The sequence below is a fragment of the Scyliorhinus canicula genome, chromosome 1, assembly GCF_902713615.1.
Source record: "Scyliorhinus canicula chromosome 1, sScyCan1.1, whole genome shotgun sequence".
NCBI lineage: Eukaryota > Metazoa > Chordata > Chondrichthyes > Carcharhiniformes > Scyliorhinidae > Scyliorhinus > Scyliorhinus canicula.
Window position 1 is genome coordinate 209518947 of NC_052146.1, and position 19066 is coordinate 209538012.

The 19066-nt window shown below is 47.9% G+C and overlaps 1 protein-coding gene across 1 annotated transcript in view; it reads left to right on the top strand.

Annotated features, from left to right (window-relative positions):
* The window catches only part of sptlc3 (serine palmitoyltransferase, long chain base subunit 3), a 126400-nt gene extending 107980 nt beyond the window's left edge, over window positions 1–18420 (top strand). The window contains exons 9-12 of the mRNA XM_038792491.1: window positions 663–789; window positions 2497–2632; window positions 8392–8521; window positions 12728–18420. Of these exons, the coding sequence (XP_038648419.1) occupies window positions 663–789; window positions 2497–2632; window positions 8392–8521; window positions 12728–12841 (507 nt within the window). The 3' untranslated portion in view covers window positions 12842–18420. The remainder of the gene's footprint in view (window positions 1–662; window positions 790–2496; window positions 2633–8391; window positions 8522–12727) is intronic.
* Window positions 18421–19066: the final 646 nt, after the last annotated feature.

The following is a 19066-nucleotide window of genomic DNA, read 5'->3' on the forward strand; positions in this document are numbered from 1 at the left end:
TCCGAGCGTTCGTGGCAAACAGGTCCGAGCGTTCGTGGCAAACAGGTCCGAGCGTTCGTGGCAAACAGGTCCGAGCGTTCGTGGCAAACAGGTCCGAGCGTTCGCGGCAAACAGGTCCGAGCGTTCGCGGCAAACAGGTCCGAGCGTTCGTGGCAAACAGGTCCGAGCGTTCGTGGCAAACAGGTCCGAGCGTTCGTGGCAAACAGGTCCGAGCGTTCGTGGCAAACAGGTCCGAGCGTTCGTGGCAAACAGGTCTGAGCGTTCGCGGCAAACAGGTCCGAGCGTTCGCGGCAAACAGGTCCGAGCGTTCGTGGCAAACAGGTCCGAGCGTTCGTGGCAAACAGGTCCGAGCGTTCGTGGCAAACAGGTCCGAGCGTTCGTGGCAAACAGGTCCGAGCGTTCGTGGCAAACAGGGCAAATCACCTTGAATCTCAAGCACTTGGACGAGAAATGGATTTTTTGAAAACTACTACTTTCTTAAAGGTGGGACATTTGGCTGTAGGAGGGCGATAATGTCGTGGATAGTATTTGTTTCTGGTAACGCTGTTAGTTTGGACGTGGTATGCCTAAAACGTTAGCCATTGAACAGTGAACGGCTCAGTACCATTGCATCCTCACAAACCTGTCAGCCACTTACTCTAAAGCATTTGACTCTTTTACAGGAACTTGTGGATTATTTACGAGGGTATTCACACAGTGCTGTCTACGCTACCTCAATGCCTCCACCAATAGCAGAACAGATTATTAGGTCACTAAACTGCATCATGGGTCTCGATGGAACAACAATAGGTGAGAAAGGGATAAAATTTGATTTTTTAACGTAATATTTCTCCTTCATGTTCTTCTACATCCTAGTTGCACCGCCTCAGGCTGCCCTCCTGGCTTTTGTTGGCCATTCTAATGAAAATTTGCAATGCTCAGAAAGTTGCAAAATCTTTTCTAATCCTTCATCATGTAGGCGGCATGGATCTGTTTACTGCAGCTGAAGTTCGGTGGGTCCCACTCTTGAGTCAGAAAGTTGTGGGTTCAACTCCCACTCCAGGACTTGTGCAGAAAGCTGACAGCTGGCACTCCCAATGCAGAACTGAGGGAGTGCTGCACTGTCAGAGGAGTCACCTTTCAGACGATCTGTTTACTGCAGCTGTACAAGGCGTTGGGGAGACCACATCAGGGACAAGAACAGGTTTCCCTGGAAAGATGCAGCAGGTCTGGTGCCATGTGTAAGGAGAGAGAAACAGAGTTAACATTTCAAGCCCTTTGGTTCTTCGTCAAAACTGAAGGGAGGGCGATGTGTCAGATTTTAAAGTCTAGCTGGGAGAGATTGCAACAAAGAGTAGCAACGTTTGAGAGCAAGAGGCAGGTGGGCTGGTGCGGGAGGGGGAGGTTTGCACTGAGGCAATACATGTGTGGAATATTTTTAAGGAGGGAGGGTTTAAGATGGAGGAGCAAGGTCACAATCTAAAGCTGCCGAACTTAACATTGAGTCCCGAGGGCTGCAACATGCCCGGTGGGAAAATTAGATGTTGCCCCTCCAGCTTGCGTTGGGCTTCACTGGAGCACTGCAGCAGGCCAAGGACGGACATGTGGGCATGAGAGCAAGATGATGAGTTAGCCACTTTGGAATGCTGTGTACAGGTTCGGTCTCCTTATTCGTAAAAGTACATTATTGGCATCAGACGCAATTCAGAGAAGGTTCGCTTGACTGATAACTGGGATGGGGGGGCTTGTCTTATGAAGAAAGCTTGAACAGGTTGGGGCTGTACCCATTGGAGAAGAATGAGAAAAGATCTTATTGAAACATGTAAGATACTGAGGGGATTTGAAGGGGTGGATACCAGGAGGATGTTTCATTCGTGAGGGAGATTAGAACTAGGGGACAGAGTTTAAAAATAAGAGCAGTCCCTTTTGAGATGAAGATGAGGAGAATTTTCTCTCAGATGGCCATTAGTCTGTGGAAATCTCTTTCCCAGAGAGCAGTGGCGGCTGGATCATTGAATAGATTCAAGGCTGAGACAGATTTTTGATTGGCGAGGGCTGTGGGGGGGGGGGGAGACAGGAAAGTGGAGCTGAGACCACAGCCAGGTCAGCCATGGTCTTACTAAATGGGACAGTAGGATTGAAGGGCCGAATGGCCAACTCCTGCTCCTCAGTCCTGTGTTCCTAAACTGAGGCATGTTTGTCCCCAGTAAAGGATCCATGGCATTCTTCCAAAGAGCAGTGTGCTGGTCGATATCTGTCCCATCACCGACGTCTGGTTTTTCAGGTCACTATCGCATCGCTGTTTGTGGGAGCTTGCTGTGCTTAAAATTGGCTGCCACGTTTCCGTCATTAGAACAGCGACTGCACTTCAGAAGTACTTCATTGGCTCTAAAACACTTTGGGGGCGCCAGTGGTCGTGAAAGGTTCTATATAAATGCGCTTCCGAAATGTGAATTGCACGGGGTAGTTTGTATCACTAAGATGCCGATGCTTTCTCCTTTATGTTCTTCTCCACAGGTATCGAGCGAGTGCGGCAGCTAGGATCAAACGCCCGCTACTTCAGAAATCGCTTGCGAGAGTTGGGTTTCATTACCTACGGAAATGATGATTCCCCCGTCGTACCTTTGCTGTTATACATGCCTGGAAAAGTAGGGTAGGTTTTCCTGTCCTTTTTTTGTTTTGTTTTCGACCTTCCATCTGCTGTGAAACATCTGGAAGACATTTTTATCTCCGACATTAAAATATAAATCTAGATTGGTGCGCAATGCTTGCCCTGCCCTTGCCCTGTGCTTCCCATGTCCTAACTCTCACCAGGTCGCATTCACCTACCTCCCCTGTGCTCGCTGACCAGCACTGCCTCCTGGTCTGTCAACGTTGATTATTGAAATTCCCATCTTTGTTTTCAAATCCCTCCCACTCACCAACCCTTTCCAAGATCTCCGCGCTCCTCTAATATGTGATTTTTTTTTTTTTAAATATTTTTATTCAAGGCTTTTCAACAAAAATATAAATGTACGAAATGTCAAACGAACAACCAAAGAGTATCAGAAGAGCATCACGTCAACCCAACAAACAACCCCAACCCTCCAGCGCCCCCCTAAACACTGACCCCCATTGACGTCCTGACTTCCCCATTTTAACCCCCTTGTCCCCCCCCCCTCCCCCGAAAAATCCCCCCACCTCACGCTGACCCCTGAACTCTCCTTGAAGAAATCGATGAACGGTTTCCACCTCCGGGTGAACCCCTCCACCGACCCCCGCAGGGCGAACTTGACCCTTTTCCAACCCCAGGAATTCTGCCAAGTCACTCACCCACACCCCCTGCCTTTGGCAGCACCGAGACCCGCCAACACAACAAAATCCATCCCCGGGCAATCAGGGAGGCAAAGGCCAGCACATCGGCTTCTCTCCCCCTACCCTCTTGCACTCCCGAGTCTTCCAACACCTCAAATATCGGGACCTCTGGACTCGGGGCCACCCCCACACCCAACACCTCGGCAAACAGTCCTCAATCCGCGATGCCAGCACTTTCGCCAACAGCTTAACATCGACATTCAACAACGATATTGGGCAGTGCAACCCACACTGCTCCGGGTCCTTAACCTTTTTTAATAATCAGAAAGATAGAAGCCTGCGATAAAGTTGGGGGGAGTTCCCCCCTCTCCCTCACCTCATTATCTGCCCTCACCAGCAGTTGCACCAAAACTTTTTATAAAATTTGACTGGGAACCCATTATCCTGGAGCCTTACCTGCCTGCATCGCCCCCACATCATCCATCACTTCCTGCAGCCCAATCGGGTCCTCCAGACACTAAACACGCCCCACCTCCACCTTGGGAAACTCCAACTCATCCAGGAACCTCCTCATCCCCTCTTCCCCCCTCGGGGGCTCCAACTCATAGAGCCACCTATAAAACGCCTCAAATACCCCATTCACCCCCTCCGGATCCATCACCATCTTAATCCCATCGTCCCTCACTCTACCAATCTCCCTTTGCTGCTGCCTGTTTCCTCGATGGATGGGCCAGCATCTTATTTGTCTTCTCCCCGTATTCATACACTGCCCCTGTAGCACTCCGCAACTGCCCCACCGCTTTCCCTGTCGACACTAACCCAAACTTCATCTGGAGCCTCTGTCGCTTCTTCAACAACCCCTCCTCCAGTGCCAGTGAGTACCTCCTATCCACCCTCAAGATCTCTTCTACCAGCCTCGCCCTCTCCTTCCACTCCACCCTCTCCCTATGCGACTGAATCAAAATAAACTCCCCTCTGACTACAGCCTTAAGTGCCTCCCACAGCGTGGTGGCTGTGACTTCCCCCATATCACTCACCTCCACAGAGCCCCGAATGGTAGCCTGCACCCTCTCACACACACCCGCATCCACCCACATCTAACCTCCATTGCGGCCGTTGGGCCTCACCCGGAACAACCCGTAAATCCACCCAATGTGGTGCGTGGTCAGAGGCCACGATCCTCGAATACCCCAAGTCGGCCACCCCCACCAGCAGCACCTTGTCCATTACGAAAAAGGCGATACAGGAACATGGGAGAGGAATGAAAACTCCTTGGGTCTGACCCCTATGTGCTCCATGAACCCCATCAGCTACCCAACCATCGCCGACCCCCCAATTACTTTGGTATCGAGTGGCCCAGGCTCGGATCCAGAACAGTATTAAAGTTACCCCCTCCCCCATAATCAACCGGTGCATGTCTAGAATCATAGACTTTATAGTGCAGAAGGAGGCCATTTGGCCCATTGTGTCTGCACTGGCCCTTGGAAAGAGCACCCCACCCAAGCCCACACCTCCCCCCTATCCTAGTTACCCCACCCAACCTTTTTTTGGACACTAAGGGCAATTTAGTGTGGCCAATCCATCTCCCCCTGCACATTGGACTGTGGGAGGAAACCGGAGCACACGGGGGAAACCCACGCAGACACGGGGAGAACGTGCAGGCTCCGCACAGACAGTGACCCAAGCCGGGAATCGAACCTGGGACCCTGGAGCTGTGAAGCAACTGTGCTAACCACTGTGCTACCGTGTTGCCCTGTCTAAATCCGGAATCCTCCGTAACACCCACCTCATGAAACCCACATCACTCCAATTTGGGGCGGAAACATTAACCAAGACCATCGACATCCCCTCAGCTTCCCACTAACCACCACATACCTACCCCCCAGATCGGTCACAATGCTCCCCACCTCAAACGCCACCCTCGTATTGACCAACACCGCCACTCCCTTCGCTTTTATATACAATCCCGAACAGGTGCCGGAATGTGGCGACTAGGGGCTTTTCACAGTAACTTCATTGAAGCCTACTTGTGTCAATAAGCGATTATTATTCATTTAATTTCCAACCCCGAGTGGAACACCTGCCCCACCCATCCATTGAACATACAGTGCAGAAGGCGGCCATTCGGCCCATCGAGACTGCACCGACCCATTTAAGCCCTCACTTCCACCCTATTCCCGTAACCCAATAACCCCTCTTAAACTTTTTTGGTCACCAAGGGCAATTTCTCATGGCCAATCCACCTAACCTGTACATCTTTGGACTGTGGGAAGAAACTGGAGCACCCGGAGGAAACCCACGCAGACACGGGAAGAACATGTAAACTCCGCACAGACGGGGAATCGAACCTGGGACCTGGTGCTGTGAAGCCATAGTGCTATCCACTTGTGCTACCGTGCTGCCCATCGATTCCTCAGCCTCATCTGATCTCCCAGTTTTAGGTGCGTCTCCTGCAAAAACACAATGTTTGCCTTCAGACTCCTCAGATGCGTGAACACATGCAATCCAGCCAGCCCATTCAACTCTCGCACGTTCCACGTGACCAGCCTGGTCTGGGACCCCCCCCCTCCCCCCGGTCAATCGGCCATATCCCTTCTTGGGCCAGCTCTCAGCCCATGTCACGGGCCCTTCCAGGCTGCCCTTGAATGTCCACCGCCATTTCTCCCTTCCCAACTGCACCGCACTAACTGCAACCATGTCAGCAACCCCCCCCCCCAAACCCAAACCAACCCATCCAACCCCACTTCACATCCGTTAACTAGGCCGTCCAGCTAGCATGGTGCCCCCGCCCAAGGCCTCTAACCTCTCCATCCCCCTCCAGTCCACCTCTCCTCCCAGCCACCAACAAACAAAGAAGAACAAACTCAATATTGCCGCTACCCCGTCGAAACCCACCCTGAACTACCCACCCCAAACATTCCACCATAAACACAAAGCTCATCTCCAAAGTTCAATGTCCTCACACTCCTTCCAGTCCAAGGCTCTCATAAAGTCCATCACCTCCTCTGGCGAGTCAAAATAAAACTCCTGCTTCCGATCATAGAATTCATACAGTGCAGAACGAGGCTGTTCGGCCCATCAAATCTGCTCCGACCCTCTGAAAGAGCACTTCACCCATGCCCACTTCTCCGCCCTATACCTATAACCCTTTAACTTAACATACACGTTCCTGGACAATAAGGCACAATTTAGCATGGCCAATCCACTTAACCTGCACATCTTTGGACTATGGAAGGAAACTGGAGCACCTGGAGGAAACCCATGGAGACACGGGGAGAAAGTGAAAACTCCACACAGATAGGCACCCAAGGACGTAATTGAACACTGGTCCCCGGAGCTGGGAGGCCACAGTGCTAGCCACTCTGCCACCATGCTGTCCATGATGAGTCACCCACAAGGGGGCAGGATACAAAACCCCAAACTTCACTCCCTTCTTGAAGAGGGCAGCTTTTACCCGGTTGAACCCGGCTCTCACTTCGCCAGCTCGGTACCCAGGTCCTGATAGATCCGCAGCTCACTCCCTTCCCAGGTTCATCTCCTGGCCTGCCTCGCCCACTGCAAAACTTCTCCTCATCCAAGAAGTGCTGCAGCCTCACCACCATCGCCCTCGGCGGCTCCCCCACCTGCGGCCTCCTCTTCAGCAGCCCGTGCGCCCGATCCACCTCGAGGGGCCGGTCATAGGACCACTCCCCCATCAACCCATCAACTTCTCCAGCATCCTTGTCACATACTCGGCGGCATCTGCTCTCTCGGTGCCCTTGGGCATCCTGACTTTCCTTAATTTCCGTCACCTGGAGCGATTCTCCATGTCTTCAAACTTCTCTCTCAGCCTCATCTGGCTGTCCACCACTATCCCCAACTCCACCGCCATCGAGGCCATCCGCTCCTCAGGCTCCCCCACCGCCGGGCAGCACGGTGGGGCAGTGGTTAGCACTGCTGCATCACGCGCTGAGGACCTGGGTTCGATCCCGGCCCCAGGTCACTGTCCATGTGGAATTTTGCACATTCTCTCCGTGTCTGAGTGGGTCCCACCCCACCACAACCCAAAAAGATGTGCAGGGTAGGTGGATTGGACACGCCAAATTGCCCTGAATTGGATATACAGAATTGGGTCAAATTTATTTTTTTAAATGTTCCCCCACCGCCTCCTCCAACTTCTGAATCGCCAGGCCCTGAGCCTCCAACCTCTGCCCCACTTTCTCAATCGCTGCTCTGAGCTGCTCCACCACCTTAGCTCGGTCTTCCGAGGCCTACTTCCTCTGCTAGAGACCCAAAGCCTCTAACCTCCCCACCACCCTCCAATCCACCCCTCCTCTCCCTCCTTCCTCTGCTAGAGACCCAAAGCCTCTAACCTCCCCACCTCCCTCCAATCCACCCCTCCTCTCCCTCCTTCCTCTGCTAGAGGCCCAAAGCCTCTAACCACCCCACCTCCCTCCAATCCACCCCTCCTCTCCCTCCTTCCTCTGCTAGAGACCCAAAGCCTCTAACCTCCCCACTCCTTCCAATCCACCCCTCCTCTCCCTCCTTCCTTATTATTATTCAAAAGCTCCACCAGTTGCTCCATCGACCACTGGGCGGGCAGCGCCCCCCCCCCCCCGACCCTTCGCCATTCTAACCTGTGGCGCACAACGAAAACTGTCCTGCTCCTGCTTCTCTCTTGTTCTCATAGCACTCCGCGTCCCCTGATCCGTACACCAGACTCACCAGAGGAGTATTACCGTCCCCGGGCACTCACACACCTTTCGACCATACGGGTGGGAAAGGACCAACAAAATCCACCCTGAGCAGGAGCCACCAAATGTGCGACCACTCACTCCATGGCGGCCACCGGAAGTCTGTAATCCCCGATTCTGATCACTCCTCCATTGGTGCTGTGGAATTCCCTCCCTAAAGCTCCCCAAGCCTATAAATCTCTCCACTTCTTTCAACCAACCTCGTTAACCAACCCATTGGTCAGCTGTACTAATATTGTCTTATGTGACGCGTCGTCCTATTTTATTTGATTAAAATAAAGCACATTTTACTAACCTAAAGGTGCTAAATAAATGCAGGGGCTTTTGTTGTTGTTCAGCATTGTTTAGCAAACAGCTGTGTTGTAACCAGAATCTCTGCTTCTAGTGCATTTGCCAGGAGAATGTTAAAGAAGAACATTGGGGTGGTGGTGGTCGGTTTTCCCGCCACTCCCATTGTGGAATCTCGAGCTCGCTTCTGTCTGTCTGCAGCGCACACACGGCAGATGTTGGACACGGTGAGTTCCTGCCGAGCATTCTGCTAACGTATAGAGAGACAGTGTAAAATAAAGGGAACGATTCTAAATGGGGTGGAGGAGCAGAGCGTCCTGGGTGTGTTTGTGCAGAAATCATTTGAAGGTGAGAGGACAGGTGGAGAGCATGCTTTATAAAGCACATTGTATCCTGGGCTACATTAATAAAGGCATGGAGTATAAAAGCAAGGTGGTCATGATGAAGCCAAATAAAACACTGCTCCGGACAGTAGCATGAAGTGCTACTTTGTGAAGTATTGCGTTCCCAGTTATGGGCACCACATTTTCGGAAGGATGTAACTTTGTGAGGGTGTTAGAGAAGACGGAGAAAGGATTCATGAGAATTGCTGCAGGGATGTGACAAAATGGGTTCATGAGGATAATACAGTTAATGGGATGCACATGGACTCCCAGAAGCCGTTTGACAAAGTGGGACATAACAGACTTGCCCAGCAAAGCCAGAGTCAGTGGGATTGAAGGGGCCGTCGCAGTGTAGATACAAAATTGGCTGTGTCGGGAAACCGAGTGAACGGTTGCTTTTCAGTCTGGAGGACGATTTGTAGTGGGCAGCCCTGTGGTTGAGTTTGGGACCCATGCTCTCCATGATATATATTGACCCCAGTCCCAATCTCCCGCTCTTTCATCCTGTCCCCAGTCCAATTCTCCCGCTCTATCCCCCTCATCCAGAGGACAATTTCAAACTGCAGGTGACACAAAACCCAGAAATATGAGAGGATATTAATAGACATTAAGAGGACATATTAAAGTAAAGATAAAGTTGCCATAGTCCCAGAGGACCACAGATTCCTTTCCCCTATGGTCATCTGGGAAGAGCTGACTGGTGGTGATTTAACCCGAGGGTCACCACACCTCAGGCGAGGGGCAAGGTTGACAAGGCGGGGCCTTCATGAATAACCTCGGAATTGAACCCACGCTGCTGGCTTCGCTCTGCGTCACGAACCAGCTGCCCAGCCATCTGAGCAAAACCAGCTAGACTGGCCGGTGGAATGGGTAGATAAGTAGTGAATAAAATTCAATTCCGAGAAGTACTGCATTTTGGTGAGAGGACACGGAGAGATAAAGGTGCAATTCCACAGGGGGTACAGGAGCAAATGGTATATATGTGTCCAGTTCTAACCCTACGCAGTGTTAGGGCTGGTTTACCTCAGCTGTCTGGTCTGTGATGTAGACCAAGGCCAGCAGCGCGGGTTCAATTCCCGTACCAGCTGAGAATTCTGAATTCTCCCTCCGTGTACCCGAACAGGCGCCGGAGTGTGGCGACTCGGGGCTTTTCACAGTAACTTCATTGCAGTGTTAATGTCAGCCCACTTGTGACAATAAAGATCATTTACATTTACATTTAAAACTCAACCACTTTATGTCAACTCAATCTCAATACTAGTAAGCAATCTGTAGATTATATACATCCCTTTACTTTGCGTTCCTCTAATTCTAGTCTCTCCTATATCCCCAATTCCCATCGGTCCGCCATTGATGACCACGCCTTCAGCGCCTGGGCCCTAAGTTCTGGAATCTCCTCCCCAAATCTCTCCAACTATCATCCTTTTAGACTCTCCTTAAAACCTGCAATTCTGACCAAGCTTTCTCCGAGATGTGGTTCAATGTTAAAGTTTGTTTACTAATTGTTCCTGCGAAGCGGCTCAGGCGGTACATAAAGGCACATTGTTTTTTTTAAATTCTTCTTTCATGAAATGTGCCTGTCGCTGACTTGGCCAGAATTTGTATCCATAATTGCCCCCATGAATTGAGTATCTTGCCAGGCCATTTCAGAGGGCATTTAAGAGTCAATCACACTGCCGTGGGTCTGGAGTCACATGTACATCAGGCTGTGTAAAGACGGCTGATTTCCTTCACTAAAGGGACATTAGTGAGCCAGATGGGTTTTTACAACAATTGATGATAGTTACTGAGACAAGCTTTATGAATTGAATTTAAATTCCACCAGCTGTCGTGGTGGGTTTTGAATCCTTGTCCCCAACGCATTAGCTCGAGACTCTGGGTTCCTCGTCCAGTGACATTACCTCGACACCACCGTCTCCCAGTTTATCGAGGCAGCAGCTGGCATTTTCTGATAAGTGATCCTTTCACAGCTGGAACTGGGTGTCACCGGGTTCTGGCAAGAGGCTGGGTGGCCTTCACAGAAAAGTGTTTGCGCAGGAACCAGGTCTCCGGATCGTGTTTGACTGGAATAAACTTCAAATAAACTTGGGGCCTCACGGTAGCATGGTGGTTAGCATCAATGCTTCACAGCTCCAGGGTCCCAGGTTCGATTCCCGGCTGGGTCACTGTCTGTGTGGAGTCTGCACGTCCTCCCCGTGTGCGAGTGGGTTTCCTCCGGGTGCTCCGGTTTCCTCCCACAGTCCAAAGATGTGCGGGTTAGGTGGATTGGCCATGCTAAATTGCCCGTAGTGTAAGGTTAATGGGGGGATTGTTGGGTTACGGGTTACGTGGGTTTAAGTGGGGTGATCATTGTTCGGCACAACATCAAGGGCCTGTTCTGTGCTGTACTGTTCTATGTTCTATGTTCAAGCATCATGGTAGAAGTTTGGACTTGGTGCCACTAGAGGGCAGTTTAGTGACATTTTAGGGTCCTGAAATGGAGCCGCTCTGTTTTTCTTATGGACTCCTAGGAACTGGAGGAGGCCATTCAACCCTTCGAGTCTATTCCATTATTCAGGGACATCATGATTCATCTAGATCTTCATTAACCAGCCTCAGGCTCCACATCTTTTGTATCTCTATAATCTCCTCCAGCCCCACAACCCTCCATGATGTATGTGCTCCATTCATTCTGGCCTGTTGTGCAGCCCTCAATTTAGTCTCTCCCCCCACTGGCGGCCATGCCTTCAGGTGCCTTGGCTCCATGTTCTGCAGTTCCCTCCCAAAACTTGTCCACCTCTCAATTTCCATCTTTAAGAAGCTCCTTGAAACCAAACTCTTCGACCTCTGTGTTAAATAGCTCTTTTATTGGCTCTGTGTCAAATTTTGTTTCTTAATCTCCTCTGAGGTTCCAAGGGGCATCTTAGCCACGTTAAAGGTGCAATTGCAAGTCACAGATGTTGTTGTAGCCTTGGCTAGCAGAAATCCATCAATCACAGCTTCAAAGTTGTCAATTGATCCTTATAGCCTCAACGGCAAACAGTGAGTTCTAGATTTAGGTAAGTCTGGTAGCTCACAGTGCCGTCACACCAGCTGTTTCTCACCCCTTGTCAGCACGCCCTATATAGCTGCACCCAGCTGTACCCGAACCTGCCCAGATGTAACGTCTGGTTGATGCCCTTGAGGAGGACGCAAGTGTCCTTCATAGGTGCAGATTTGCCAGAATGGTTCCAGGGAATTTAAGCTCCCAGATTTGGTTAGAGAAGCTGGACTTGTTCTACTTATCGGACGGCTGATGGAAGATTTGATAGAGGCGTGTACGAGATCATTAAAAAAAAAATTTTGCATATCCAATTCATTTTTTCCATTATGGGGCAATTTAGCGTGGCCAATCCACCTACCCTGCACATCCTTTGGGTTGTGGGGGCAAAACCCACACAAACACGGGGAGAATGTGCAAACTCCACACAGATAGTGACCCGGAGCCGGGATCGAACCTGGGACCTTGGTGCCGTGAGGCAACCGTGCTAACCATTTGTGCCACCGTGCTGCCCTGTGTACGAGATCATGACACATTCAGATAAGGTAGACGAGAAAGGACCATTCCCATTAGCTGATCATTCAAGGATTAGGGGGACTGATTTGAGGTTTAGGGCAAGAGAAAATGGGGGGTTCAAGTAAGAACTTTTTTCCACAGCGAGTGGTACTGACTTGGAACCCGCTGCTCATGAGTGAGGGGGTGGGAGCGGAGATGTGTAAATGATTTGAAAAGAAAATTGGATGTGCACTTAAGGGAAATAACCTTGCAGAGCTACAGGGATAGAACAGGGGAATGGGACTGACTGGATTGCACTACAGAGTGCTGTAATGACTCTGTGGGCGAAATATAATATCATTGACATTTCAGCCACCAACTAAACTGCAGTGGGCTCAGGGATAATTGATGTCGATTCCGACATTGCAACAGTCACCAAAACTATTTCATGGGCTGTAATGTGTTTTGAGACGTCTGCCAGTTGCGAAAGTCATCACAGAAATGCATGTCTTTTTGATAAACATTCATTATTACAGGTGCTGAATGTCCTGGATGAAATGGGAGACTACCTACAGTTCAAGTATTCCAGGCGGTCTCCCTGCGTTCGGCCCGAACTCTACGACGAGTCAGACTTTGAAATGGACGACTGAGGTTCCTCCGCGGTGTGGACCGTGAGCTACGAGGAGCGTTGCACGCATGCGCCCCGCCACTGCCACCCAGTGATGGACACAGCAACCGCGCACGTGTCTCCTTTTTAGTGAATGTGAATCCAGTGGGTGGGGGAAACAAGGGGGGGCAGGAGGGGGCTGCCGCGGGACGACACACTACGCACGAGAGAGCAATCAAAACAAGCGATCAAGAGAAGAGGGACCCCCACCCCCTTGCCAGTAACATACCACCAGTATGGTTCTCAGAGGCCAGCACTGTGGGAGGGGTGGGAGGCAAAGAGACCAACCAAAAGAATCCAAGAGCCTAGTTCACAAGTCCTGCAGCTGTTTTTTTTTCTGTACATGTTCGTTCACTTGCGCAATTTGTCCCGTTGGAGTGTTTTAAAAAAAAAGGTTATTTAAAAAAAAAACAACCGTTGCTATTACTCCAGGCGAGAATTTAAAATGTTTTTTTAAAAATCTTTCTATGCAACTATTGCAATAAATATTACTTCAGGATTTAACCAAAAGTTAAACTCAGGCATGTTTGGGTGCGTCTTTGTTCGATTTTGAGTCACCTGCAATTGGATTTTCAGGCTGATAACATTCATAACTGCAGATGTTTTGATGGGGAAATGTTGCCAAAGAATTGTCTAATCGCATGGAATTTTGTTGAAATGTTATAGAAAGAAATATACCTGTAAATACACAAATTATAATTTTTGTAAACCTTTTACCGAAGTCCTATTGAAACTCATTTGAAACATTGTCTAGTTGTGTGAGGGGTGGGGGAGGGGGGGGGGGGGGGGAATACGTTCGGATGCACGTTCAGAAGTTTGCTACAGAGCAGTTTATCTGATTTTTAAACCTGTGAAATGCTTTCCACAAATGAAATTGTAATATTTAAGGAAATAAATGTGAGGGGAGCGATAAAAGGTTAATTACTGCAGCTGCCTACGTACGTGGTAACGTACTTTTTTAAAAATGTAATTTTCATTGCCTTATTCTTGTTAATTCATCTGGGGGTCTACGTGCCACACCCACTCCCCTGTTCTTAAGCAGTCGCGGGGTGGTGAGGTGGGGGGGGGGGGTTGCTTTAATCCAAGCGACAGCCGCCCGCTTAACTGCTGCTGTGAATCCTCTTGGCGTAAGGGCTTATCTGCTTAATAACCATGTAACCCTTCCCTTCTCTCAGGGAAAGCAGACTTCAACACTTTTCAGTCCAGGCTTCAATTCAAACCTAGTGAAAGATGGGACGTGGCAATTGGATCGCCTTAGCCCACTGATGCCCAGTCCCTGACCTGATTTAGCGCAACGATAGCTACTGATTAGATCTCTTTGCGCACCAGAGTTGCTAATCCGCCCAGCAAGTCAGAAGTTGAATAACTCTGGGCGGATATATTCTTTTTAACAATGCATATTGCTGTGTTCGTCTGACCTATGGATTAGTTTATGGTTGTTGGGCCTATGGATTGTTGTTTTTTTTTAAGAAAATTGAATATTTGCAATCTTTTCTTTAAGTTGCAGAGATCATTTCTATTCACTATTCAACCCAGAATCTAGCTCAACTTGTAACACCCATATAGTCACTGTTGTTGTTTTATTGCCCCATCAGAAGATTTGGAGGCATTTTCAGAATTTGATCTCTGTTAAACATCCTGGATTCCAATGTAATAAAACATGACAGTAATTCTCAACCGGCAGACCTAATTAATCCTTTAAGCAGTGCAGGATATGTTATTACAGTGGATCCAAAGTTTTAATTGTCTTCTATCCCCTTTTATCTTCTATCCCTGTATTGATGTCGTCTCAGAATTCATTGACTGCAACTCTCGCTCCTCTTAATTGTACCTCCGAGAAGCCAGCATGAAAATAAGAGAACCATGAAAGAAATTGTAGATTCATGAAGTTATTTTCATTTCCTTTGAGAAATCCGTTTAACGCCTCTCAGCTCTACAGGAAATGGCTCCATTAGCCAGCGCTAAGCAAGCTGGCAGAAAATGCACTGACTCTTCCTTGAAGAACTAGAAAGACCATGGTGTCATTTGCACTGAATTCCCTGCCACATGCGGTATACCGCTTTATCTGTCAATGTTTGTACTTTCTGGAATTTGCTCTCTGGTTTGGATTCTGGAGTTGGAATGGGGTCACTGCCATGGATCTGTAACTGCAGGCTATGTCAAGCGGCCAGTGTTTGGACAGAACTTCTGCGTCACCGCCAGGCAAGCATTAAATAGCAACTCAGGCCCCCTCTTGCAGTATCAGCTGTGGTTCAGTGGGTTGTAGCATTCTCACCTCTTGAGTCAGAAGGTTATGGGTTCAAGTCTCACTCCAGAGTGTTGAGTGCAGTACCGAGGGAGTGCTGCTCTGCCAGAGGTGCTATCTTTCAGATGGGATGTTGAACTGAGGTCCTGTCTCAGGTGGACATAAAATTACCCCGTTCCCACTATTTTGGTGTTATTTGCAGAACTCGGAAACAATGTGTGATAGGATGGGCTTCAGGCCTATTCTCTAGGCCATTTATAATATTGCATCTCTCTGATTCATGTAGCCCAGGCCTTTCACATACTTGAGTTTCTCTCAGTAGAAGAGCAAGAGTTATCCCGGGTATCCTGGCCAATATTTATCCCTCAGTCATCACTGAAGGAAAATTATTTGGTTGATTTCATGTTGTTTGTGGAGCTTGCTGTGCACAAATTGCCTGCCACATTTTACACATTAAAACAGTGACTACACTTCAGAAGTACTTAATTGGCTGTGAAGCAAATTGGGGTGCCCATCCTATATAACACATCGCTTCAGAGTTCTTCAGATGTTTCCTTGCAAGAATGAAAAATAAAAATGTATCTATGTGGGGTGATTTTGAGAGGTCTCCACCCAGTTGCCAATATGGACCACTGGCCAAGCTGCCCCTTAATTTAGTCCGAGTTGTCAATCTTGGAGACTGTAAAAGGACAACTGTTTAGATGTTTTTCGCTGCGTTTGAAGCTTTGACACGTTGCAGTTCAATTGTCTAACCTCTAACATGGTTAATCTCTCCATGTGTCCCTGAGAGGAGCGTGCTCCGTTGTTGCGTCCCCTTGGCCCTCGCCTTGATGAACGCAAAATTCAGCTTATCCCCCGCCCACATTAAATTTGGTGGGGTGTGCGTGATTTTGCAATGGGAGGGCCTCTGTGTTCACACCTTTTCACTGCAGCCTTGCCACTAAACACACTACTTATAGCACTCAATCTGCCAAAGTAATTGAAGCCTTTTCATTTCAACGTCGCACCATTTCCAAGATCACGCCCATTGAGCTTAAAGTAAGAAGTTACAGTTTTATATGTTGTAAGAATTGATTGGGGCCCATAAAACTTCCCCCCCCCCCCCCCCCCCCCCCAAAACCTCCGCATTAATCTGTCTGTACCATTATTGCATTGGACTGAAGCTTAACAGCCTCCAGGATCCCCAAACAATGTTAGCATTCCTAATACGTATCTGGGTTTGATGAAAAGGTTACTGCAATTCCTAGTCGTTGACAGCTGTAAAGTAAGGCATGACTGGGCCTTAAGGATAGTGGGTTCACAGATTTTAAAGGCTTATTGTCCTCAGTGGATAAAATGTTTGCCAAAACTATTCCCATCGAGGTTACTAACATTCAGTAAAACAATGTCAATCCAGTTTTCTTTTAAAGTGCATCATTTCCTCCCCAGGGCCTTCACAGCTCAAACTAAGAGTTTTCTTGAAAACAGTTTCATCCCCTGAAGCCAGGCAAGGGCTGAGGTGAACCTGGATCCAATTTTTAATTGGGACACACCCATGTTATTTAAATGATGTCATGTGCAAGAACCTATCATCCATGTAGGCTTGCATGGCACACTCGCCTATTCAGGAATCTGTGACCCCCTCCGTCGCCAGGAGTCTTGTTCGCCTCCTGGCCAAAACACAGTCATCTGTCAACAGTCGTTTGGTAGTACAGATGTAGAATACTGCTGAAAAAAGATACATGCTGTCGAAGCTTTTCATCTTGCACAACAATTTGTCCAATGCCCAATGGAAATAGAGCAACAATTTATACTGCATGGGAAGGTTTGCAAGTGAACTCTGATTGGTAGAGGTGCCTCAATGGTCACCTGTAGTTGATTCATAAAGGAAAGGTGTATTTCTCTTTATGTTATGCTTCTAATTCTTTATAATCCAGTTGGGACATGGAGTGGAGGGCCACAGAGAGAGGAGTAAATCCTAGCCGTCCAAACTCTGATAGTCAGAAGAACGAGAGGGGCATTTTGTTACAACAGCTTCATCTGGGCTGAGGAAGACATTCAAAGAAAGTCAAATTCTCTGGACCCACTTAACAGTTCTGCCGACAGAACAAACATGGGCAAAAATGCATGCCACTTAGATTTACATTTTAAGGATTATGTCCCAATTGTGGCAGGGAAGTTTATTTTCTTCTAGGGAGCAATGTTCAAATTCAAGATTCAGAGTTGGGTTTCAGATGATCTAATTTAGCACTAAATTCTGAATTTACCCGAATGCTCGTCACAGGAGTAGATTTGTGCTTGATTGTTGTTTCATCCCCTAATATTATTACACGGATTCTATAATTGGCCTATGGTCCTACCAGCAATAAATGCTGCGTCCATGGGTTTACATGGTGCTGTGCCCAATGAAAGAGTTAGTGAAGGTGCAATTTTAAGTTCTGTCTGCATGCACTTCTAAAGCTGGAATGTCTGACCAGGTTTAAGTGAATTTTCTGACCAAGAGCTGCCTTGAATATGCCATCTTCTCTCTTGCCTCAAGATTCATTAACCATTTCAAATAAATTTGATTGTCTGCCCTTAGCCTGAATTGTGGTAGAACCTCCGCGCTGTTCTTCAGGGATTGCAATGTCAATAGAACGGGGGCAAAAAAGATCTGACTCCTGACTAATTATACTTGTTAGAGGAAGAGATTGCAAATGGGATTATTCCGTGAACCCATCCTCCAAGCCCGCAAGGGTAATTCAGCCCTTGAAAGTCTTATTGTTTACCGCTTTTAATTTGAGTTGGCGAGGATGCATCCAGGAGACTTCAGTTGTGACATTCAGTTGGATTCAGGTACCTAAGGCATGAAATTAATATGGCAGAAAAATGAGTCGACTCACAATTAAACGTTCCATGTTAAATGAAGCAGGTTGCAGTTCCTGAGCATTATGGGGATTTGTTAAAAAGGTGTGCCTGTAAGCTTCCTTCTGCATGCACTGAGTTACAGGAAATAGCGTTGCCCACACTTGCAGTCAGAAAACAAAACTTGCCACCTTTATTCAGATCATTGCTGGTCTAGCAGGATATAACGCTGGGTCTATGGGTCGTAGCTGGTATTGTGTACAGTAATAGAGGCTGCCATGAACTGGTTTGTAAATTTGATTTATATACAACCTTCATGTGCTTTTAAGTGCTGCTGGTGAAAGGTTTGTACATTTTTGTGGACTGACTATTTTATACACTATGTACAAGAAACAAATTTATGTTGTCTTCCTTTTGTGGCTGAAGTGTTTTCTGTATGTATGATGAAGACACTTAATTGGCATGCACAAATAAAACCTTTCACATTCCCTTAACTCTGGCCTCCTCTCTATGAACTGTGCTAAATCTCTTGATAAAATTACTGCTATTAACTGGTGCCCATGAGCTTTATTAACGGGACCTATTATAATGGGATGTAGGGGTGAATGTTTCTGTTGTAAATTTAATTACAGAGTGAAGAGAATTGAGTCTTAACATAGCAATGATTGTCTTTAAATAAGATCCTCTTGTTTTGGTATTTTAACTGAGATAACCAGATTAAAATAAGCTGTTTAAGGCCTTTATTACAAAAGCCCTGAAAGGATTTTTTTCAAGAGCATATGCTAACTTATACAAATTAAAATAGACATCTCCAGAATTTGATGCTTTCCACTTCAGCCTATTAAAAGAAATTTGTGCGGAAATTACAGCTGCATTAGTCATAACTTTCTAAATGCTCTAGATTCAGAAATTGGGCATTTTGGATTGGGAGAGTACAAATGTCACTCCTGCTATTTAAGAGGGGATGAAGGAGAAACCTGTTAACTGCCGAAGTCTCAGTTAAATATCAGTTGTGGGGAAAATTACTGGAATTTATCATTGGAGACTTGGATGAGAAATAACTGATGAAAGAAAGTCACCATTGATCGTCTAATCTTGTTGAAATTCTTTGGGGAGGTCACTAGTGTCTATGGACACGGG